The sequence below is a fragment of the Myxocyprinus asiaticus genome, chromosome 40 (assembly GCF_019703515.2).
Source record: "Myxocyprinus asiaticus isolate MX2 ecotype Aquarium Trade chromosome 40, UBuf_Myxa_2, whole genome shotgun sequence".
In the NCBI taxonomy this organism is placed as follows: domain Eukaryota; kingdom Metazoa; phylum Chordata; class Actinopteri; order Cypriniformes; family Catostomidae; genus Myxocyprinus; species Myxocyprinus asiaticus.
Window position 1 is genome coordinate 21,505,867 of NC_059383.1, and position 25,325 is coordinate 21,531,191.

Here is a 25,325-nt window from a genome sequence, read left to right on the forward strand (position 1 = left end):
CATCAGCGTGCAGCTTGATTTTAACTCTTAACAGTCATCTTATCCAACTCCACCCTCTCACTTGCTATATCATTGTTGGAACTTCTGTAGCTTCTGGTCCCTCCATTTACTCTTCTCTACTCTACATTTTGAGATATAACATTCATGTAAGAGATTAGCAGCTAGTAATGTTGATTCTCAATGCTTCTCCCTGCATGACCAGAGATTGCACCACTATCTGCTGTCTGACCACTTTCATTTGACAGTGAAATTAGCTCCTGGTACCTCTGTTTGTTTTCCAAGTGCCAACAGTGACTCTTTGTCTTTGTAGCTTTATTCACTTGTTTGTTTGCCTAAAGCCTGATAGCAGACAGTTAGCTGCAACATCTCACTGTTACTTTCACAACTCACAAACTTCACCCTCTTAAAACACACATGGGTTTGAAATGAAGTGAAAGTGTAAGAAAGACTTTAGAGATTAAAAATGTAGCTAGATGACCAACATAACTCCAGTTAAAATAGCAAAGGCTTTCTTTTAGAGTTACATTCATTTTGTAAAAATGTACATGCTATCTTGAAGGGTTAGTTCACCCAAAAATGAAAATTCTGTCATTATTTACTCAAATTCTGTAGTTCCAAACCTGTATGAAATACTTTCTTCCATGGAACACAAAAGGAGATGTGAAGCTGAATGTTAGCCTCAGTCCCACTTCACTTTCTTTGTATGGGAAAAAGATGGAATGAATGTTCGGAACAACATAAGGGTGAGAAAAAGACGACAGAATTTTCATTTTTGGGTGAAATGTCCCTTTAAGGAATTATTACATATAGTCAGTTTAAATCAAAATATTTATATGACACCAATTTCAAAACAAGATTTTGGTACATCATAAAGAGCATTATTATATACAGTCATGTTTACTGTGCTCAACTTAGGCACTGATGAAAAAATGCCATAGTTAAACAATATTTTAGAATCTACAAAATAAGTCACACATCACTTTGCAGTGTTCCAGTCCTTGCGTTCAAGCAATAGCAACTGTTATGTTTTTATATATATGTACACACACATACACACACTAAGGACTCATCGTATTTATGACCATTAATATTACTACATTTTACCATATAAATAAGTACAAATATACATTAAATGCTATGCAAAAAAGCAGTGAAAGTTACTTTTCACATGATTTACACTAATGTTTACAAAGGAAGAAAAATGTCGTTCTACTAAGGTTTTCACCTCAGTGTTATGTTGCAGGTTGCAAATGCACAATTGTTTTTTTACTATTGCTATGGCACTTGTGAAACAGTAACTGCAAAGCAACAAATTCAACATTGAAGTCCACTGTCATTTCCTGGAGTTCAATTACATTTCAAATTCAACAAATAACAGGCGGTCTAAGACTTTTCACCTTACATTCTATGAACTATGAACTAAAAGTCAAAGTTTAGAGTGAACCAACTGTTTTCTGCTGAAAACCAATCAGAAAGAGACAGATATGCCACTTTACTATTTGAGTAAAAGCAATTCAGCTTAAGGCAGTATAAATTGTACAGGACTTAAAAAAAAAAAAAAAAAAAAAAAAAGTCAATATTGTGGACTAATAATTAATAAATCATAATAATTTAAAATACAGGAAGTCACTGATAATGATCTTTAAACCCCTATTTTAAATATATGAAATAATCAGGTCAAACACAATGTGTGTGACATTGTAAACAGTCTCTTTCTTTCCTACACACACAATTTTATTGATCAGTCTTGGCCTAAAATGAGAGCATGAGAACTGCCATCAAAGCCCTAGTGTCTCAAGTTCCAAGGATATGATGTGTCAGAAGCGTTTTCCCTCTGGAGGTGTTGCAACCATCACCTCCTTACCTCCAAAGTCCCAGTAGGCAGTCATGTGGAAGGCCATGTTGGAGAGCACCACCAGATACTCACACACAGCAAAGAGTGTATAAACTGCCATAGAGAGTCAACAGAATACGGTTAAACACTGGTTTGTGGAGCCTAAGCTGTATTTCCATGTATGTAATTTAATCTTCTGTTGATCAAAATGGTGCATTTTTGAAGAATGTCCTGGTCACTCTTTTCAATGTAACAAAAGGGAATGAGGACTGGGAATGTCAAGCTCCAAAAAAAAACCACTATAAAAGTGGCCTATATACTGTATTATTCCTGCGTTATATTCCAAGTATTCTAAAACCATACAACAGGCAGAAATGTAATCATTCAGTAAAACTCTTCAACATTTATCCTAGCATTCCTTGCCATGTTCATAAGAAGCAGAGATATCTGATTCCAAAATTAATCAATTGAATGATTTGTTTCTTGAATTGGACTGATTTGGTCACTGTTAACAGTCCAATGGAGGGTAAGATTATAAGTGAATGCTGACTTAAATTTGGTCAGAATTATTATTTTTTGGGAATTTATTTTCTTTTAAATGGATAGTTCACCAAAAAAATGACTCAAGAAAAAAACTAATCTTCATACCATCTCAGATGTGTGACTTTTTTTTCTGCTGAACACAAAGATTTTTAGAAGAATATCTCAGCTCGGTAGGTCCATAGAATGCAAGTGAATGTTGGTCAGAACTTTGAAGCTCAAAAAAGCACACAAAGGCAGCATAAAAGTAATCCATGTGACTCCAGTGGTTAAATGCTTATCTTCTGAAGCGATATGATAGGTATGAGTGAGAAACATATCAATATTGAAATCATTTTTTACTATAAATCTCTAGTTTCACTTTAGCTACCAGCAATTCGCATTCTTCGTGCATATCACCACCTACTGGTTGAGGGTGGTCAAAGCTGGAGATTTATTGTAAAAAAGGACTTAAATATTGATCTGTTTTTCATCCACACCTATCATATCTTCGGAAGACATGGACTTAACCACTGGAGTCATTTGGATTACTTTTAGGCTGCCTTTGTGCGCCGTTTGTACTTTCTGAGTTTTGGTAACCATTCACTTGCATTGTATGGACCTACAGAGCTGAGATATTCTTCTTAAAATCTTCTTTGTATTCAGCAGAAGAAAGTAAGTCATACGCATCTAGGATGGCATGAGTAAATGAGAATTTCTTTTTTGGGTGAACTATCCCTTTAAGGACTTCAAAGAAATATAGTTATAAAGAAGTGGCGAATTTGTGCTGGTAGAAACACCAGAAGGGAATAATTACTAAGAGGAACATGGGTGGGGTGAATGACAAAGAATGGCCAAGATGTTGCACTCACTTCCTGGTTCACAGTACTTGTTGTGGCGACTGAAGAAGTAGAGAGCCAAAAGACAGAGGCAAACGTTGAAGAGGAAAAGGCGGCACTTGTGATGATATGAAATCATCTCCTGATGTCAAAGAGGATTTGAGTAGATGCAGTGAAGAAGAAAATGGAGAGAAAAGGAGACACAATGTCATAAGTTCTCTTCTGCAATGTGATGCAAGCAGGTGGCATGAAGTTCTGTTAAAGCACAGTCTATTTCAACAACTTCCCCAGAAGCTCAGAAACACGCACAGACCCAGCTGCACTTTCACAGCAATATAAATAAAAAGATATACTGCGGTCTCTGACACGTTCACTCCTATGTTTCAGCCACCAGCACAAGCAACACCTTTTAATACAGCTATGCTCATGGTGTCAAGACTGCTCAAGTGTTTAGAATGTATCAGAAGTGATTGTGCTAGCAATATGTAAAAATGGTCATGTTAATCAGATGATGTGCATATAGCTTTAAAACAAATATCCAAACATTTACATACGTACAACAAATGTGTATGTATTGTCCAAAACCTAATAGATTTCAAAGAAATAAATAGACAACCATTAAATACAAATGTAAAACAAATGTCTCCATTAAGATTTACAGTATATTATGTTAACCAACCACTGTGCCTCTTAATCAAAGTTTAGAAAGTCAATAAATAATTAAATATACTGCACTATACTGTACACTCCATGATAATATAATTTCTCATAAAATGTGTTATTTAGGTTTGTTATTTAAAGCAATATTCCAGGTTCAAAACAAGTTTGGATCCATCGACAGCATTTGTGACATTGTTGATTACAACAAAAATTTAGACTTGTCCGTTCTTTTCTTTCAAAAAAACACAAATCGAGGTTACAGTGAGACACATAAAATGGAAGATGGGGCATATTTTTGGAGGTTTTAAAGGCTGAACTAAAACTGGATATAACTTTACACAGAAAAGGTTAGTAAGTGATTTTATTACACCAAAATCTGTTTTACTGAATTATTGTTTGCATCTTGTAGCTATACTTTTGAAACATTTGAGTATTTTAACATTTACAGAATGGCCCCTTTCACTATTATTGTAAGTACCTCACTGTAACCCAAACATTTGCTTTTTTTTTTTTTTTTTTTTTTTTTTAAGAAAATGAGGGATGAGTCTAAATACATTTTTGTGGTCATAAACATTATGCTAGATATGCTGACGTATGAGCTTAACTTTTATTGAACCCAGAATATTCCTTTAAATAAAATAATTACCAGCAATTTAAAGCTGATAACTAGGCCCAGGCGAAATTTGCAGACTTTCTGCACTAATTTGTGGGGCAGGGTGGGGGGTAAGTCGGGGGGTAAATTGTGTCAAACAGATTAGCCAAATTAGCCAATATATTCCATAAACTAATATGAAAGGGCATTTGCAGAATTTTATATTTTGAATGATGGGCGTTCCCATTATTCTGTGGAATTATTCAATCTTAGATTCTGTATAAGGCAACTAATAACCAGTTTTATTGTATTATTTGGCATACAGTAAAGGCCAACATTAACAGTGCTTTGAGGGTTGCTTGTGACCACACGGAAAGTCATTATGCACAAAAGCATATATGCAGTCAGAACCCATTTATTGTGTATCAACTGATTTACTTGTAATTGCAATGCCCTGAGCCTTACTCTTCAATGAATGACAACGTCACATGCACCATGCATGCAACTGTGTTGTGTGATTGGTTTATACTGCCTTCTGCTGGTCCATTGATATACCTAGTACTATCTAACAAATAATGAAACCATAGAATAGGGAAAACTGATTACCTCAGCACTAAGAGAAAGCCTCTCAATCACCGCCCACAACCTGCAGGTGCACAACATGTGTAATAGAGAGCTCCCAATAAATATGATGAAACCGCTTTTATGGACACCTGTGGGGCACACACACAAATGCACTACTTGACAGGCTTACATGCAAAATGTCTGGTATTTAAGAACTATTTAAAAAAACAGAGTTGCAAGAAATTTAAAACACTCAACAGTAAGGATGGTTCAGGGCAGGGATGAGTTTCTGTGTAGTAATGCATTCGTGCAAATGTAAATATTTGGTTTCCTGTGATGTGTTGAACATTTTAGCAAATTTTGCTGATTTAAGCATGTTACCAAAGTAAAGTATTTTAACAGGCTAAAAAGTGCTGTCAAAATTGTGATGTGTTCACCATAGGAGTTACAGTATAACTGTATAATATCCTGCTTTTATTGCAAATTAAAAAACTAATAAATGATTTGTTGCAACTTGTTTTTATAAAGACACCTAAACATTAAATGAAAAAATAAATTTGGTTTTCTGTGATGCACAGAACATTGTTATTGCAAATTCTGCTGATATAACTAGGTCACCAATTTATCTAGCTGGCTAATGTAAATAAGGTTTTGACGAAACTGTGCCTCATTGACAACTGTAAAAAAAAATAAATAAAAACAAATACTGTATTCCATCCTATTCAAGCAAAAGTGAGTCGTGGAGTCACTTAATAGATGTATGATTTCTATAAAATAATATTTTAATAAACATATAATATTGCAAATTAAACCCCAATAAATTATTTGTTGCTACTGGTTTTCTTTTGTAAAGACACCTTTTTTTTTTTTTTAATCCCCTTTTCTCCCAATGATGGAATGCCCAATTCCCACTACTTAGTAGGTCCTCGTGGTGGCGCGGTTACTCACCTCAATCCGAGTGGCGGATGACAAGTCTCAGTTGCCTATGCTTCTGAGATAGTCAATCTGCGCATCTTATCACGTGGCTCGCTGTGCATAACACCGGAGACTCACAGCATGTGGAGGCTCATACTATTCTCCGCGATCCACGCACAACTTACCACACGCCCCATTGAGAGCGAGAACCACTAATTGCAACCACGAGGAGATTACCCCATGTGACTCTACCCTCCCTAGCAACTGGGCCAATTTGGTTGCTTAGGAGACCTGGCTGGAGTCACTCAGCACACCCTGGATTCGAACTCGCGACTCCAGGGGTGGTAGTCAGCGTCAATACTCGCTGAGCTACCCAGGCCCTGCTTGTAAAGACACTTTAACATTTAAAGAAAAATATCAATAGATTTCTTTGACATTTAAAAATATGTATCATTATTTTGACACTTTTTTGGGTCAAAATATTAGCAGGTTGAGATCAAATCAAAACTACATGTCCAACTGGGCCAAAAGAGAAGTGTTTTTTTTTTTTTACTGTAAAAGCTGTTTTATTCTACATGGAGAGGGTCCCCTCATGGGGGCTGCCATGTTATAATTTTGTTTTTATTATTAACAATGATACATTTAACATGAACACAGTGGAGGACATGCACAGGGTATGAGAGGGTGGAGGGAAATATATGTAGCTTGAGTTAGTGTATGATATTTTCATGGATGAATAAGGGGAAAAAACATCAAATTCAAAATATGGGGGAAATAACATTACAGATATAGAGTTGTATAAGACAATGTGTGTGTTTGTCTGAATGGAGCTGAAAAGTCCTTAACATTGAGCCCTGCAATTAGCACAGGTGAAAAGTGGAATGTTTACAAGCACTTTTGTATCTTCAGCCATTTACAAAGTTGGCACATTTAACAAATTAATTACAACAATAATGAAAATAAATATCACATTCAGGCTTCATGTACAACAAAAAGTGTGTCTATGCATACATACCAGTCATGGAGTTACATTAGATTTGTATTAAATACAGTTATTATTGCAAATATTATTATTTTTTTTTTTTAAAAAGCCAGGCATCTGTCTGTTCAAACTGAACTCCGGGCTTTATTCCAAACAGGCACTTACTGTAGGTCTCAGTGGAGGAGACGTGGGTGAGAAGTAGCAGCCCTACATTCTCGCAGAGTGCTAAGAGGAATGTGAGGACACTCAGAAGATGCTCTGTCAGCCGCCTGGGAAATTGTCCACGGTAAAAGCTCAGGTATGTGGCTGCCACCAAGAAGCGTGGGGCAGAGTGTAGGCCGATGCTGAAATGCCAAATGTAGCGCTCTGGAGTCAGACTGATGGCCGCATTGATGGATGGGAGGTAGTTAGAAACCTATAAAGAAATGTATCTTTGTTGGGATATTATACTCTTAAAACGTGATTCACTTAACTATGTATGGGCTGAAGCCGAGAGATTCACTACTGTGCTAAGCTCTGTTACAATCAATCAATCTCTCTCTCTTTTCTATTCATCCATCCATCCACCCATCCCAGAGACAATTTAGCAGAGCTGGGCCACTTCTATTTAAATGAATGGGAGAATAAGCTCTAGTGCCCAACGGATGTAGAAAAGAAGTCTCGCCTTACAGTTAAAAGATTCAATCACCTTTTAGATACAGACATCACCTGTCAATCGTCTCAAGAATGCGCATGCGCATTAGCTATACAAGCCAGGAAAATTGTTTTTTAGCATAATCTGAGGTAGAGCACAATTTATGATACCAGCTTTTGCCAGATTTTACTGATGATTTAAAATATGTTCTTTGATCGTAATCTTCCTTTTGAGATTTCAGTGATGCCACATTAAAGTAGACAGAAGCTGCACTGGCATGACTGGAAATAGCCCCCCTAGAGCATTCCAAAGATGACCGACAGTGGACTGACTTGCTAGAAAGACTTGGCCCATCCATTTATCACTCTTCCTTTTCTATCTATCTATCTATCTATCTATCTATCTATCGTTCTGTGAAAAAGTATCAGTATCCTGATTCCTTCCATTTTTGTGTATTTTCCATACTAAATTGTTTTAGATCTTCAGAAGAGATAACATAAAACAAAGGCAACCTGAGTAAACACAAAATACAGTTTTAAAATATTTTTTTTATTGAAGCAAAAAGTTATCCAACACCTATATCACCCATGTGAAAAACTAACTGCCCCCTTAAACTTAATAACTGGTTGTGCCACCTTGAGCAGCAACAACTGCAACCAAACGCTTCCAATAAATGGAGATCAGTCTTTCACAACGCTGTGGTGGAATTTTGGCCCACTCTTCTTTGCAGAGCTGCTTTAAGTTCAGCCACACTGGAGGGTTTTCGAGCATGAACTGCCTGTGTAAGGTCCAGCCACAGCATCTCAATCGGGTTCAAGTCAGGACTTTGACTAGGCCACTCCAAAACTTTAATTTTGCTTCTTTTGAGCCATTCAGAGGTGGATTTACTCCTATGCTTTAGATCATTGTCTTGCTGCATAATTCAGTTTCGCTTGAGCTTCAACTCATGGACTGATGACCGGACATTCTCCTTTAGGATTTTCTGGTAGAGAGCAAAATTCATGTCTCTCTCAATTATTGCAAGTTTCCCTGGCCCTGAAGCAGCAAAGCATCCCACTACCACCACCATGCTTGACCGTATTTATGATGTTCTTTTTGTGAAATTCTGAGTTTGATTTACGCCAAATGTAACAGGACCCCTGTCTTCCAAACAGTTCCACTTTCGACTAATCAGTCCACAGAACATTCTCCCAAAAGGTTTGAGGAACATCAAGCTGTGTTTTGGCAAAATTCAGACGAGCCATAATGTTCTTCTGGGTTTGCAGTGGTTTCCGCCTAGCCACTCTTCCATGGGTGCCATTTTTGGCCAGTGTCTTTCTGATAGTGGAGTCATGAACAGTGACCTTTATTGATGCGAAAGAGGCCTGCCGTTCCTTGGATGTTGTCCTTGGCTTTTTTGTGACTTCCTGGATGAGTCATAGCTGTGCTCTTGGAGGAATTTTGGAAGGTCGGACACTTCTGGGAAGGTTCATTACTGTGCCAACTAAGTTTTCTCCATTTGGAGATAATGGCTCTCAGTATGGTTCTTTGGAGCCCCAGAGCCTTTGAAATAGCTTTGTAACCCTTCCCAGACTGATGTATTTCAATCACCTTTTTCTCATAATTTCTGTAATTTCTTTTGACCTTAACAGTGTGCTACTGGGTGAGACCTTTTAGCCAAATTCATGGTGCTGAAAAAGTTCTATTTAAGTGTTGATTTGATTAAACGGGGCTGGCAGTGATTAGGCCTGGATATGTCTAGTCCAGCTGAACCCCATTATAAATGCAGTTTCATAGATTTGGATATTATGTAACTAAGGGGGCAAACACTTTTTCCACACAGACCTGTTGGTAACTTTTTTGCCATCTATCTTTCGATAGATCAATATATCTATCTCTCTTTCTTTTCTACCAACCCATCTTCCTTTTCTATCCATCCATCACTCTTCCTTTCTATCTATCTATCTATCTTTTCTACCGATTCCACATCCTTTTGCTCATTGAAGTCACGTTGGATCTACGTCGTTCATGCCATTGAAAATGAACATTAAATCGATCTAATTAGTTTGTTTGCCTGACGTTGAAACAACGTTGAATTCAGTTGGGAGAAACGACGTTATACAATCAACATATTTTCTACTTTTGTTTTTTTAAATCCTAAATACTTAAAAACAAATAAATCAGCCTATATATGTACTCTTTATTAAACATACAGCACATTGTTACTCGTTTTATTTATCCAAAATATACATTTACAAATACACAATTCTTTGGAGTTAACTTTTTCTACAGTATATAAATCTTAATACTTAACAGCCAATTACAGTAAAATGCCTTTACACTGTTGCATTCACAAATGGATGTATATAAACACATTACAGGCTAATTTAAAGGTAGTTTTCATTTTACAGATTTTTAAGAGTTTGCTCATCCATAAAATATAAAATGCTGTCATCATATACACACCATGTTGTTCTTAACCTTAGACATTTTTATTTGGAACACAAAAGTAGATATAAGGCAGAACATTATGAACAGACATTCTCATTCACCATTTTCTTTCATCGCATCTTTTCTATAAAAGTGAGTGGTTGACTGAAATTCAATATTGCAATATCTTCTTTTGTGTTTCAAAACAAGAATAACATATGATATGGAACATTCGGAGCCCCTTAAGAGGACAGAGAGGGAGAAATTTATTTTCCCCCCTGAAATATTTTGCATTCCTTGCAAAAACATTTGCATGGTTTTAGTAGTAACCATATTTTAACCATGATACTTGTAGTGAAACCACTGCATAATAACACAGAACAATGAAAAGTAATTTTGTGTTTTCTCTGGTTTTACTACCATAATACAACTATCGTTACTGCTGGAAAAAAATAAAAATGTAACCGTTATGAGAATTAAACCTCGTTTTACTACAGAAACCATTGTTTAAATGGATAGTTCACCAAAAAATTTAAATTCTCTCATTATTTACTCACCGTCTACCAGAACACATTTTAAGAAAAATAGAAAAATGTCTTAGCTCAGTAGGTCCTTAAAATGCAAGTGAATGAAGATTTCTCTTTTGAAGCTCCAAAAATCACAGACAGTCAGCATAAACGTCATCCATATGACACCAGCTGAAAAAGCGACACGATCGCTTTTGGTGCTAAAAAGATCAATATTTAAGTAAAAATACTTTTTTTTTTTAACTCTAAATCTTCTGTTCCGCAGCGGCACACAAGTGTGACGTTATCGCTTTGGCATTTGAAACATGCCAGAACTGATGCATGTGAGTCACAGCCGGAAGAGCAGCGCTGTTTACAAGTGAGGAGGAACGCTGTACAGAAGATTGATTGGTTTTGGTTTAGATCTGTATTTATCTGTTTCTTTACTCACAATTGTGCATTTGTGTGCTTATCCTTGACGTCTCAACCGAAAGGAGAACGTGAGATTACTTCTGAATCATTTAAACGGAATACGTCACACGAGAGACCACTTAGACTCCACCCTTTCGTGAAACCAAACGGAAGCAATGGTTTAGAGTTCAAATGTACTTAAATATTGATCTTTTTCACACCAGAAGTGATCGTATCACTTTAGAAGACATGGAGTCGTTTCGATGACGTTTATGCTGACTGTCTGTGATTTTGGAGCTTCAAAAGAGAAATCTCCATTTACTTGCATTTTAAGGACCTACAGAGCTAAGACATTTTTCTATTTTTCTTCAAATGTGTTCTGGTGAAGAAAGAAAGTCATACACACATATACATACATAAGTCACGAAGACTGCCAGTGCGCAAATAGCCATTTAATAACAAAATTACCAAGCGGAAATGTTTTTAAAACACTGAAGGATAAAACTATTAAAATCTAAAGTGATATGCAATGATAGACTGACATACAATTGTGTAAAATGATGAATACAAATAAATGTATGCTTACCTTTTTCTAGCCACGCATCCACTGACCTTTGGCCCGTTGTAGATTCAAAAATGCGCATGCGCACAACTCCGACTTCTCCAACCAAGTTTCAACAAAGAACAAACGTTATGGTTTCGACCAAATCGGTCGGCGGTACATATTGATGAAGCAACCTCATTTTGATGTTGAATATATGTTCTGTTTTAGACCTGATAACGTTCTGATGTGCCAACCAATTAGTGAATGTTGATTCAACATTGAAAACTGATCGACGATTGATCCTGACCTTTACAACTGAAAATAGACGTTGAATCGACGTCTGCTTGCTTGCTTGCTATCTATCTGTCTTTTCCATCCATCCATCCATAACTGAGCGGGGGTTCTCACCTCGCAGTGTGTGTAAGTAGCATCATTGTAGTGGTTGAGGAGTGACAGCACGATGCAGGTGACGAGGCCGAGCAAAGGCAGACACACCGTGATCACCGCTAACCGGGTGAAAGGCACACGGATGAGAGGCGTATCTCGATCCACAGATCCGTACGGGACCTGTTGCATCTTCCTTGGACAAAACTACAGCTCCAGACGCATCAACTTCAAATTGACGGCGAATGGTCCATTTCGACTGCAATTCATTCGTGCCACGTCTTTAGATTGCATGTGTGACATTTACAGATATCTGAAGTTCGGGATTGAGAGTAACTGCGGATCATGACTTGAGTTACACGCATAAAACTCGATGTTTTAGCTCCGGTTCTCTCATATCGTCCTTTTGCAATGCGGTTTCAACACCAAACGACCTGTTAATGAAGCGGCGTTTAAACCAATAATCTTTTCATTAAATCCCGAGACTGTTCAAGACAATGATCGTAATGCCGCTGTTCTTCCGGTTCCGCATTGACTCTGAACTTCAAAATTAAAGCCCCTTAAAACGTAAACCACTGGGAAAAATTTACTTTTGCCGTTTTTAATACACTGTTCATTTTATAATATTAACGTTGACACAGCTTGCATAAGGGTGCACAATTTTCTATGCATGTTGTCTTAGACTTCAGTTACTGATGCCATTAAAATTCGCTATTCAGTCAGTCAGCCATGATTAAAGGTGTCTAATAAAAGGTCAGTGACAGATTAAGCGAGTAGTAGTTGGCTGATCACGTGACCATAACATGGCAGCCCCATGAGCCGACCCTCTCCATGTAGATTTAAACAGCTTTTATAGGTTACTTCAATGACTGTAGTCTTCATCTCATAAGAGTTGGTATGATTTTATACAACTAAAAGTACAACTTAATGCAGTAAAAAATACTGAGTGAAACTTTAAGTAATGATATTGCTCTTATACAACAGTTAAACAAGTAAATTACATCAAATAACTTGCATTTCAGACAAAAAAATTGGCCAGTTAGTTCATGCATTTCTTCACCACCAGCAAAAATAGTTGTGTTTCTGAACAAATCTTTACAGTGAATTAATCGTTTGTTCATTTTTAATGTTGCAATGGTGAACGACTCTTGTTTTTTAACAAATCAGTTTAGTCAATGATTGAATAGCTGGGCCCATATGGAATCTGCACACACAAAAGGCTGCAGAAAACTCAGATTTCCACAAATTTGCGATACCCACCATTCACAATTTTCCACTCGTCCCATGCACCTTGCGTGTTTATTACAGTTTAGATAATTTGATAATACTGTCAGCCAGCAACCATTACAACTGTAGTACACTAAAACTCAGTTTAAGACATTTTACCATGTTTACATCCATTCCGCAGAATTTCCAACAAAAGCAGCACATAAAATGGCAAGAAATTTTGCAGATTCCATTTGGACCTGCTCATTACATAAAAGATGCTAATTTGTGGCCACCTACTGGAGTAAATATGCAATGTCTAGAAATTAAATCAAAATGAACAATGAATCAACTTCCCCACCACTATTTTGAAAGCCACGAACACAGATGCAGAGGGATGCAAATAGTGAAGCCCAAAGTATACATAGATTCTGACGCGAACGCTCAGCGTTTGCGTAGAGGTTGAACGCGAGCCTGTCAATGTATACTCCACAGGTGTTTGGTGCATACATGTTACAACTACGAAACACCTTATTTCTCTTCAGGAGTTTAGAAGCATAAAGATGTCTTTATATTCCTTCAGACTGGAGTTAAACAAGTGCAGGTATCCCTTGACCTCCTCACACATGCGTTCTTGACATACACATCCACTGTTGTTGTTTTTACCTTCGTCTCCTGTTGTTAACCAGTAATTACATCATCTTCTAGCACTTCTTTGTGACAGCAACAGCTCAAATGTGAGTGTCGCCACCCCTGGGGGCCCACTAATTAGTGCATATAATTCCAGGTGCATGTGCATTATGCTCGTACAAAGCCGAGCGGTTAGAAAAATTAGGTTGCGCGTGTTCAGTGCTCGAGCACTCTGCTGATGACGAGATTTGTGTCATGCGTCCTGTTTGCGTCTGACTGAAGTATACTTTGGGTATGAAGCGTCCCAGTGCTGTTGGACTGTATATAAGCACTCTTAGAATACTGCTCGCCCAATCAGATTCAACTGGAACGGTTGTATAATACACAATATCAGTTCCTAAAGTACCAACTTATTTGAAACCCAATTCAATGTATATATAAAAAAATATAAATAATAAAAAAAACATGTTTATTTAACATACAATGCTTTTTCCTCATGAAATCTTTTCACTGATCACATATATTTAGGGAATGTAGACCATTTTGTGTTGGGAAAATGATCATTAAACTGGCTACAGTATGTGCCCCTCTCACAGGGCTGAGTAAATTAAAGCATTAATCCATCCAGGTCCGGTCTTTGCAATAATACGGCTTGCACCAGAGAAACAAAATTACTGTCTCTGCATCAAACCCACAGTGATTGGACAGTCTTAGTAATGTAACATGAATATAACCCAACCATCCATTAACTTATTGACACGAACAATATTAAAAAACCGTATTGCTAATAGACACCAATTTACATCGCTTGCTATTCCAGTCACTAAATCAAATCATGGGACTGTTTGTTTTTTTTAATCAACCTGGTGCATCACCATATATTAAAAATGGGCCCTCAGTTAGTTAAATAAAACCAATCTCAACATTTTCTTTTGAAGAAAAACAAACGCAAGGGCTTTCTCATCACTGCCCTTTCTTTGAAATGACAAAACAAAAATGTAGTCTGTCCTCTAAATTTCTTGGAGGGAGACCAAAGGAGAACATCTGCAAAGTCAATAGAGAGGCAAGAGGTGGGAGTGTGGGAATGTTTAAGTATATATGTCAGGGTCTCTTAGTCCAGTCTCTCAGAGATGTTCTCCAACTCTCTTCCACTTTATCTTGTACGCCATAATTTCCCACACTTCCACCTACAGCGGGAGTCACTCAGGAGTCACTGTCCGAGCTGTTGCTGCTGTCTCGACTGATCTCGATCTGCAGCGAGGGCAGGTTGTCCAGTCGGCTTTTCTTCATCTTGTTGGACTGCTGCTCCTTCTGTTTGATCATTGCTCCCCACATCTTCTGCAGCTGAGAGTCGTCCTCTTCATCATCGTCTTCGTCAACTCCATCAGATTCCACGTCATCTTGTCGTCTTATCTCTCTTCTTGAGGAGGACGCTCGAGAAGTAACCTTTCGATCATCGCTACCGTCCTTGTGTGATGGGCCGAGGCGACTCCACAAGCCCCCTGGAACACACATACTGAGAGTATTAGAAGTTTCAGCCAAATTTTCAGAAAACTAAATGTGGGGAGATCTGTGACATTAGTGGACACTAAGAAGTTCTGCATTTACTTCGTGTGTACCTGTTTTCTTATCTTTTGAAGACTCTGAGTAGAGACCACGGCTATCATGTTTAGCCACGCCAAGTCTGCTGTGCACATCTGTCAAAGGCTCTCTCCGAGAAACTGCACTCCTAGATATGATGGGAGACACAGATTGTTGTCTTTCTGGAGAGTGTGGCCTCTTGCCTAATCTTCGTCTCACATCTATGGAGAGAAAAACAAAAAGATGCTTACAATGCTGTGGCCATCAATTCATTAAAACGAAGTTAAACCAATAGTTCACCCAAAAATGAAAATTCTATTGCGAAGCGACAATTGGTGCTTCTCTTTTCTTAAGTTGTCCATCCTCGTTTCTTCGCTCCTTCGTCCTCAAGCCACTGACTCTGAAACCAATCAAAGTCTGCCATCATGAAGGATGTATTAATTCTCTAAATGCACCGCGAGGAGGTGAGGATGGAGGAAGCTTCCAGAGGATGCTTGAGTGAGAAAGCACAGCAGTAGGCCTGTTGCGATTATTAAATAATCATCTGATTATTGTGCCATTTAAATTCCAATAACATTTGAATGCCCAAATAAGGGAATTTTAAGCGAATATACTGTATAAATGCCATTAACGGCGCTTTTGTGTGCCATTTAATTGCAGCAGCTCCTGTCCGGAAGATCACATGTCGTGTAGTGCTTTTCAAGCGCTATGATGCACACGCCGTCAGCAGAGGCTCGCGCCAAACTCCCGCGAAAATATAAACTTTAATAGTGAACACATAGTGTTCCGGCTTCACTTCATTAATTTTTTTAGCATGTATATTTTTATTGAACTGTTTCAAGTACACTGGCTACAAAAATTTAGCAGCAAAAACACATTTTGTAAAAAAAGTATTTTTTTTTTTTTTTTAAATAATGTGCTTATACAAATGATAAAATATACCAGCAAACCAAAAAAAAAAAAAAAAAAAAGATTTAATTCTAATCATGCATCGCACAGATGAGGTAAAGCCATTTGTGTCCTCTCTAGTTAACTGCCGGTCATTTAAAGGCGCTGTTTAGTGTTTACAATATGCTGTTTTTTGTTAGAGACAGTAGCGGTTTTAGCACGTGTTCAACAAATCAATGTAAATAGAACAAATTATGCAATTTAACAATAAATATGTAACAAAAATAATATGAAATTTAATCTTATTTACTTATTTACTAAATTTTAAAAATGTATTTGTTCATTTGTAAAAAGCCAAAATGTGATCAAAATGATGAAAAAGTAATCAAACATAATTCGTAAAATGTGTATTTCCCTAATGTAGTAAAAAGGTCCCCTGTATAATTAACAGCATTAGCTGGGAGATAATTGCTTCTATATGTAAGCAAAAGGGACATTATAACGGAAATAAACCCAAATGAACCGATATTGAATCGAAACCAGAATCAAGAGCTTGTGAATCGGAATCTAATTGAATCGGGAAATCTGTATCAATACCCATTCCTAGGAGCGAGGAAAGGAAGCAAGGACAGGGAACGAGGATGCACAATTTCAGAAATGAGAAGGACACAGGAATATAGATCATGAGATGTATGAACTACATTTATGGTTCTTCAGTGGAGCTTTTTTGTAATTTTTGAAGCTTCCCAGTGTCTATCCCGTTTCACTTTTATTGTATGGAAAATTAGAGATTCTGCAAAACCTATTTTGGGAAAAAATTAAATTTTCATTTTTGGGTGAACTATTCCTTAAAAAAAAAAAGCAAAAACAATTTAATGAATACATCATAGATGGGAGTCTAACCAGTCTTGCCACTAGAAGCCACCACTGGGGGGTGTGATCTCGGTTGAGAGAGTCCCTGCCTCTTCTCCTCCAGTAACTGCCTCACATCTGTCACTTTGTCCGATGTAGATTTGGATGAGCCACCTCCTCCACCATCACCACTACTACCAATGCGACTCTTAACACTGCTACTTGTGTCACTCTGTATAGAGTTTCTAGAGAAGTGGAAGATACACTATTAATCCTGTTAATTTAGGAATGTTCATAAAAACTAGCAATTATCAAAGCAGGGTTCATACAGATGCTTCAAAGTTAAATTCAAGGACTTAAGGACATTAAGCACATTTGTATTTGTTTTCAAGGACTATGCTTGAGATATCATTAAAACAAATTATTTTTGTTAATATTAAATACAAATATTTTAACCATTCAGTTCATTTATTTTAATAAAACACCACTTATTACAAGTACAACAATGTGCATCTTTAACTACATATTCTCACAGTAACAATTCTTGGTTCATTCATGATGAAATTGATGTGCAATTGTAGTGTGCTCCCTTAAAACACACTTTGCTTTCCAACAAAAGTGAATAACTGGGTCTGTAAACAGTTGTCCATATGACTCATGTGCTGTGTGTCATGTTTTCTAAAGTCACACAACAGATTTATGTGAGGAACTGACTGAAATTGCAAATGGGTCATTCTCTAAAAATTTTGACTTTCCAACTTACAAAATATTGAACTTTTCCATTTAGTTCAGTTTTTGCCTATAAATGCTGAGGGTAAACATGTTGACATTCATTTTTATTCATAAAGGACAACTTGGCTTTCTTGTATTATTTAATTTTGTTTCACAAATTAAGCAAGTTAACACTAAGTTAACACTAACGAGGGTTAAATGGGTTACACCACCACATTTTGAGGGTTCAATGGGGTACAACACCAAATAGTTTTGTGTGAAAATATTAGTTAAAATGTGAATAACTTTTTAACATGCTGGGAAAAATAACTATATGAATATTTAAGCAGCCTCTGAACTTAAACCTTAAATTATTTTCTACAACTTTTTGTATTTAAAAAAAAAAAAAAAAACATAAAAAAAATAAAAAGTTTTAACATTGATAAAACCAATAAAATGAAATCAAGGGACAAACATTATTTTTAAATTATTAAATTAATAATAATTGTGTTCTGATTTTTTGCACACTTGTTCGGCCAAAAGTGACAGCGCCGCCTATGCACTGCCTGCTTCAGCAGTGGTCTAGTGGTCTGTCGTCTTGTTTTTCCGAAAATAAATACATTTCATTTATTAAATGATTTAAGCAACGTATTTTAAGATTTTCTATAATTCAAGAACTTTTTAAGCACCTCTTGGTAAAAATTGCTATTTTCAAGGGTTTTCCCAGGAATTAAATTTGAAAAAGCCAAATTCAAGTACTTCAAGCACCTTGTACGAACCCTGTCAAAGAGTTCTCAAAAAGAGAAGGATGTGTGCAGGGTATGAAAGGAATGAATCTCCAATCTCTCCACACCAGGACCCATTGAAGGACTCTAAAAAGGATCCATTACTCACCGAAGACTGCGAAGGTTGGTTTCCACCTCATCAGCATACATGGTCATCTTCATGCTCTTTTTGGGGGAGGGTGTAGAGATCATCTTCAGTTCCAGGTCATAGTCCATCTCATCTGAATCTGAAGAGCCAGGTGACGGGTCTCCTAAGCGACTGCGCAGACCCCCTTCACCCCGTTCCTTTTCTCCTCGTTCTCTGTACTCCACCACTCTATCATCAGCATCCATGTCCTCTTCTGCATCTTCTTCCTCTTCCTCCTCCTCTTCTGTTATTGGATCTTCTGGCAGGTTTACCAGGTCAGCTTAAAAAAGGAGGAAAAGCCATGATACAAATAAAACTACAGTGAACTAATACTTCCATAATAAAGGACCTATACAAATGAGCAGGGCTGTAACCATGACAGATATTGAGGGACCAGCTCTGTGCTTGACATGCTAAAATAAGTTAAAAAAAAAATAAATAAAAAAAAACTAACAATGAAAGTCTTTTTTTTTTTTTTTTTTCTCATACCCGAATGTCGATGAGTGTATGGTGGGGTGTGTCCCATGCTGTCTCCAATGAGAGACTTTTTGGTCTTCAGAACGTCACGCTGGATTCTCCGCGTGTGATATCTCCGTTTCCTATAGAAATGGACAGGAACCATACAACTCAATTCCAAGTACACAACTGCAGGTGAATTATACAGTGGCCTCAAAAAGTATTAGGACACTTAAGCCACAATTAATGTATGAAATTTTATTGCAATAGATAGCAGAATATCAAACCAAGTGGCATTTATGTAAAGATAGCACAACTACACTAAATAAAATATTTCATTTTTTTTTATTTATTTTTTTAGACTGATAAAACAATAGATCTACCGTTTGAAACTAGGACCAAATGTTTACACACTTTCTGGCATTCTAACTTAATGGAACATGTCGATATTTAGTTAATGTAATGAACTACTGCTGTGGCTACTCCGCTAAGGCACCCGTGTAAACTTGAAAGGAACTGACTTATTTATACCATTATAAATGACATTGGGCCAGTTGCTTAGAGTTCATTGCAAAAAGTGGCTAATAAAAGTTCTAAGAAAAGGCCTTGCATCACTTGCTTTCAGATGCCACTTATTTTTATATTTTTTATCTAATTAATACATTTTGAAGAGTAGCTTAATTGTCTAAAGTCTGGTTTTGGGCCAATGTATTTGACATTTTTTTTCATCTGCCTGGGCCTTATCTGCAAGCAAATTCAAGTTCTTCTTACCAGGAGTTACTTAGGATGCCTTTCATGCCGCCATAATTTGGATTCCCATATTTCATATAGTACCGACTTCTCCTGGCCGCACCTAACTCCTTTTTGTCGTCTGATAGAAAAACCAGCCAACAGTCACAATATGCACAGATCTTTTTAAATTTTGACAAACTCATTTAAATGCACACATTGTGAACCATCTATTCTTAAACAACACAAGCATGCAGTAATAAGGGCTGGGCGATATGACTTATTATATAGATATTTTTCAGCTTGACAATATTCGATATACAGTATCTCTTGATAATTAAGCATTTGTTATGAAACGGCATTAAAAGTTGTTGATTTTAAACCAGAGGAACAATCATTTCAAACAAACAGCTAAAGTAGCCATGTATACTCAAAAATGTTTAATGCATGAAATAAGTTAAAAAATAATAAAAGGCATGTTTTCCAGTTCTTTTTTTTTTTTTTTACAAAATTAACAAGCCAGAATGATATTTAATCATTTTAATTTAGATGCACTATTACCACAATGCAGTAATAAAACGCAATACATTTTTACTATAACATTTTTGGGGGAACTATTGTGAATGAACAGGGTGTGCAAAAACTACAAGTTCCCTCACTTTTTTTGAGCCCAGTTGAATTTTATTATGATGCAATATAATACTGAATATTATGATTAGGCGAATTATATTTGTTTTTTACAATAGTAATATTTGTGTCATATTTACTTCACCCAGAGCTTTCATTTTGGCAGAACATTGGAAGACAGTTTGCATTGTTGCTCACAACAAATTTGGTGAAACACTGTCACCTCCTTTTCTGTGATACTGTGTCCCATTTTTTTATTTTTATATTCACTTGTAGCAGTTACAAATGTTTTGTAATTGCATGAATGTGTGAACCTGCAGCGCTTTACTTTCCCATTGCACACGAACCGCTCTGAGACCACTTAAGAACACATCATGATCCCTGCATGCACACAAAGAACAGCGTCACTTGAAAACTCAGGTTTTCACAATTCCTGACATTTAATCGTAGAAAACATTCCCTGTCTTAGGTCAGTTAGGATCACTACTTTATTTTAAGAACTAATAATAGTAGAGAGAATTATTTATTTCAACTTTTCTTTCTTTCATCACATTCCCAGTGGGTCAGAAGTTTACATACACTTTGTTAGTGTTTGGTAGCATTGCCTTTAAACTTTTCAACTTGGATCAAATGTTTTGGGTAGCCTTCCACAAGCTTCTCACAAGTTGCTGGAATTTTGTCCCATTCCTCCAGACAGAACTGATGTAACTGAGTCAGGTTTGTAGGCCTCCTTGCTCGCACACGCTTTTTCAGTTCTGCCCACAAATTTTCTAAAGGATTGAAGTCAGGGCTTTGTGATGGCCACTCCAATACCTTGACTTTGTTGTCTTTAAGCCACTTTTCCACAACTTTGGAGGTATGTTTGGGGTCACTGTCCATTTGGAAGACCCATTTGCGACTGAACTTTTACTTCCTGGCTGATGTCTTGAGATGTTGCCTCACCCTTTTTCCTCCAAACATAACGATGTTCATTCTGGCCAAACAGTTCAATTTGTGTTTCATCAGACCAGAGGACATTTCTCCAGAAAGTAAGATCTTTGTCCCCATGTGCACTTGCAAACTGTAGTCTGGCTTTTTTATGGCAGTTTTGGAGCAGTGACTTCTTCCTTACTGAGCAGCCTTTCAGGTTATGTCAATATAGGACTCGTTTTACTGTGGATATAGATACTTGTCTACCTGTTTCCTCCAGCATCTTCACAAGGTCCTTTGCTGTTGTTCTGGGATTTGCACTTTTCGACCAAACTACGTTCATCTCTAGGAGACCGAATGTGTCTCCTTCCTGAGCAGTATGATGACTGCATGGTCCCATGGTGTTTATACTTGCATACTATTGTTTGTACAGATGAACGTGGTACCTTCAGGCATTTGGAAATTGCACCCAAGGATGAACCAGACTTGTGGGGGTCCACAATTGTTTTTCTAATGTCTTGGCTGATTACTTTTGATTTTCCCATGATGTCAAGCAAAGAGTCACTGAGTTTGAAGGTAGGCCTTAAAATACATCCACAGGTACACTTCCAATTGACTCCAATTAGCCTATCAGAAACTAATTGGCTAATTGCCTAAAGGCTTGACATAATTTTCTGGAATTTTCCAAGCTGCTTAAAGGCACAGTTAACTTTGTGTATGTAAATGTCTGGCCCACTGGAATTGTGATATAGTCAATTAAAAGTGAAACAATCTGTCTGTAAACAATTATTAGAAAATGAAAAATGTCATGCACAAAGTAGATTTCCTAAACGACTTGCTAAAACTATAGTTTGCTAATATGAAATTTGTGGAGTGGTTAAAACAATGTTTAAATGACTTCAACCCAAGTGCATGTAAACTTCTGACTTCAACTGTATATTTCATTTTTAAGACAATTAAATATATACAGTTTAAATTGAGTTTAAGATTTTTATTATTGGCTGAATGTAATAACATGAATTCCTGAAAGAGGAGACTTGCTACTAAATCGGTTGTGATGTGTAATATACATTAGGTAGATATTAGGTCTGCTTTATGAATTAAGAATGTGGATATAAACATAAAATTACACAACCCAAACAAGACAAATACTAGCTGATACACAAAGCAGAGAAAGAAAATCCCTGTACAGTCCAGAAATGAGACACGTAACAGGTGTGTTATCAGAATGTTATGAAGTAGACCGTTTTAAATGTCATCTTAGAGCTGAATGGCTTTGACAATAATAATAGCCATTGAGATTTTGCTTGTTTTCATATAAGATACCATTAGCATGTCAAATTAATATAAGTTTTGAAATATTACCTGGTTAAATATATACTTATATTTTGGATGAGCAGCTCAGATTTCCAGCCACATGTATAACTAGGGTTTAACAAAGTTTATTACTTTTCATCCAGCATTTCATATCTAAAGGCCAAAAAATGAGAGAGAAATGCACTTTTTTTTAAAATGTGGGAACAACACTAGCACTCTGTGACTTTGCGAGAGCATATGCACGTTAAACAGCATCTATGTTGCACGGAGAGAGATGATGTGAGATGCACGGAGATTTATAGTCCTGTATAAAGAAACTAGTGATTTCTTATGTTCTTATTTGGGGATTAATAATAATCACCAACATGTTAAAACGAAAAAAATATGGGAATTTCCCACACTGTGAACATGAAATGAGCAGGGATCATTGAAATGTTACGTAAGGCATGCAATCCCACTTCGAAATTCATGAAGTGGGTTATTTTTTCCCCTGCAATTTTCAACACATTAGTAATAGATTCTGCAAAGACACTTGGAACAGAGTGAGGTCATTTCTCTGAGAGCACTTGGTGTCTGCATGCTCATATGCTCACACGACTATGCCTTGCCGCGTCCAGTATATCATGCGCATGCTCAATATAATCACACTCGCTTGTCTCCGAGTGCTCGGTTAGAAGACTGTGTTCTCTAAGTGAAACTTTTGTGCTTTCTCGCTTGTCGTCTGCTTGTATTAACGTTATAAGTCCAACACTTGCCCAATCTGGAAAGTGACAGTTCTAGCAAATGGCCTGAATCTTTCTCACACTGGCCCTGTGTCACCTGGCAGTCTTTATTGTAGAGCCCTGTACTTACATAATTTTCTCTTTATATGAAACTTGACAAAGTAAAAAAAAAAATTTTTTTAAATCAACCTTACCATAATGCTCAATTTCACCTGATGCCACAGTTCGATGCCACAAGTATAAAATACCCAACGAATTATATAATAGAAAATAACACTTCTTGAAGAAAATAAATATGCAGAGTGCATCTTTTGGCTTACATAATATTCTTTAGCATGCTTCATTTTGAGGTGGTAAAACAGATTGCTTGTATTACCATGAGTGATTATCATTTTATCTGCTCCGTGTCTGCTTTTTGGAACCAACACCACAGATGTCGCACCTGTTTTAAGAACAAGCTCCTTTTCATTTTCTTGACATTTCTAGCGATCATATCAGCAATAATTCATCACACATTGAGTTAGTCTGAGCGAGTCAGTTAGAATCGCCCCACAATATTGGAATTTTGCATGCAATTTGCATGAATTTAGTGAATTGGGGCTAAACCAGCCTTTGCAAATAACTGATGCTTTTACCGGCCACAATTCATTTCCTCCTCAGTCTCAAGTGAAGCCCTGCCCACTGATAAATACATTCATGCCACGCACATGGATATTTGCGCATTGTGATATACACGATATAGCAAAATCTATCAACTGACACTTTATATAATTGCAATATATATATATATATATATATATATCATCACATACAGTGCCGGTCTGTGTTGGGTGTAATACATTACTGTAATGAAATGACTTTCTTTGAAAAAAAGTAAAGAGATTACTCTTCATTTTTCAGTAATTTTATTACAGTTACTTCTGATGTAATTTCATAATTAGTACAGTAATCGAATTACACTGTAGATGATGTAATTAGTAGTTAGTAATTAATTACTTTTTTAGAGCAACTTACCCAACACTGGTGCCTGTCCTAGCCTTTTGGGGGCCCCAAGCAAAAATGTGTGTGGGGCCCCGACAGTATGTTTGTAACACTACTTACAATGTCTTTGACAGTGTGGGGCTCCCTGGCAGACTGGGGGCCCTAAGCAACTTGGTTAGTTTGCCTATGGGGAGGACCGGCACTGGTCATATCGCCCAGCCCTGGTAGTATTTAAGAGCAACTGTTTCTGCATATGTAGTAAATGACCAACACGCTCAACTCTGTTTTCTCACCATGGGTGGCAAAGCGCAAGAACAGCTTGTTGCCTTTGAAGGGCTTGATTGTGGGTCGCAGATCGTTCCGAAAAAGAGATTCTCTCTCTGTCTGGGATAGCAGGTCTGTCTGGGATCAAAAGATATAACAAAAAGCATGTCAAAAAAGGAATATGAAAATGATCCCTGAAAAATGTCCTTAAGGCTGTGACCATTCCTGATTTACCTCTGTGGTTTCCTGTGTCTTCTTCTCTGTCTCCTCTTCAATGTCGCTAGCCTTACCCTCACTGCCATCACTACTTTTGCTCTTGTCTGCTTTCACCACTTCATCATCATCTACCTCGCCTTCCTCCTCCTCATCATCATCAGAGCCACGGTTTCGTTGTGCTGGGAAATCAAAAAATCACCACGGTCAGCCACAATGTAACAACAGGTGTTCGACTTCAACTATAATCGGCGAGATTTGCCGGTTGCAGTCAAGCAGTCAAGCCGGACACTTTGTGCTTCCCGTTGTGTGCTGAACCTACACCAGTGACAGCAGACTGCGCAACATTTGCTTTCTTTAGTGTAGACAAAGTGGATTTGATTGACAGATGCTTAAATTTTAGATATAATCACCAAAACCACCATTTACTTGAATAGGTTAAGTGCTGCTTAATACAGTGCCTGTGTGTACAAGAATAAAGTCTGATATAAGCCAATGTTATTATAATACCAATAAGAGTATTTTTGAATCATA

General features: G+C 37.1%; 2 protein-coding genes across 2 annotated transcripts in view; both read right to left on the reverse strand.

Annotated features, from left to right (window-relative positions):
* Positions 1-1,504: 1,504 nt before the first annotated feature.
* On the reverse strand, positions 1,505-12,336 carry pgap2 (post-GPI attachment to proteins 2). The gene is made up of 5 exons (XM_051681758.1): positions 11,818-12,336; positions 7,071-7,320; positions 5,051-5,157; positions 3,226-3,334; positions 1,505-1,948 (listed from the first exon to the last, which is right to left on the reverse strand). Exons 1-5 carry the CDS (start codon positions 11,983-11,985, stop codon positions 1,818-1,820), a joined length of 765 nt encoding a protein of 254 aa, XP_051537718.1. The 5' UTR covers positions 11,986-12,336; the 3' UTR covers positions 1,505-1,817.
* A 291-nt stretch (positions 12,337-12,627) lies between these two features.
* Positions 12,628-25,325, reverse strand: part of ncbp3 (nuclear cap binding subunit 3) — a 34,058-nt gene continuing 21,360 nt past the window's right edge. Inside the window, exons 6-13 of the mRNA XM_051681757.1 lie at positions 24,813-24,973; positions 24,608-24,716; positions 19,801-19,900; positions 19,063-19,172; positions 18,556-18,853; positions 17,002-17,195; positions 15,249-15,431; positions 12,628-15,131 (exon numbers count right to left, since the gene is read on the reverse strand). Coding sequence (XP_051537717.1) covers positions 14,833-15,131; positions 15,249-15,431; positions 17,002-17,195; positions 18,556-18,853; positions 19,063-19,172; positions 19,801-19,900; positions 24,608-24,716; positions 24,813-24,973 — 1,454 coding nt within the window. The 3' untranslated portion in view covers positions 12,628-14,832. The remainder of the gene's footprint in view (positions 15,132-15,248; positions 15,432-17,001; positions 17,196-18,555; positions 18,854-19,062; positions 19,173-19,800; positions 19,901-24,607; positions 24,717-24,812; positions 24,974-25,325) is intronic.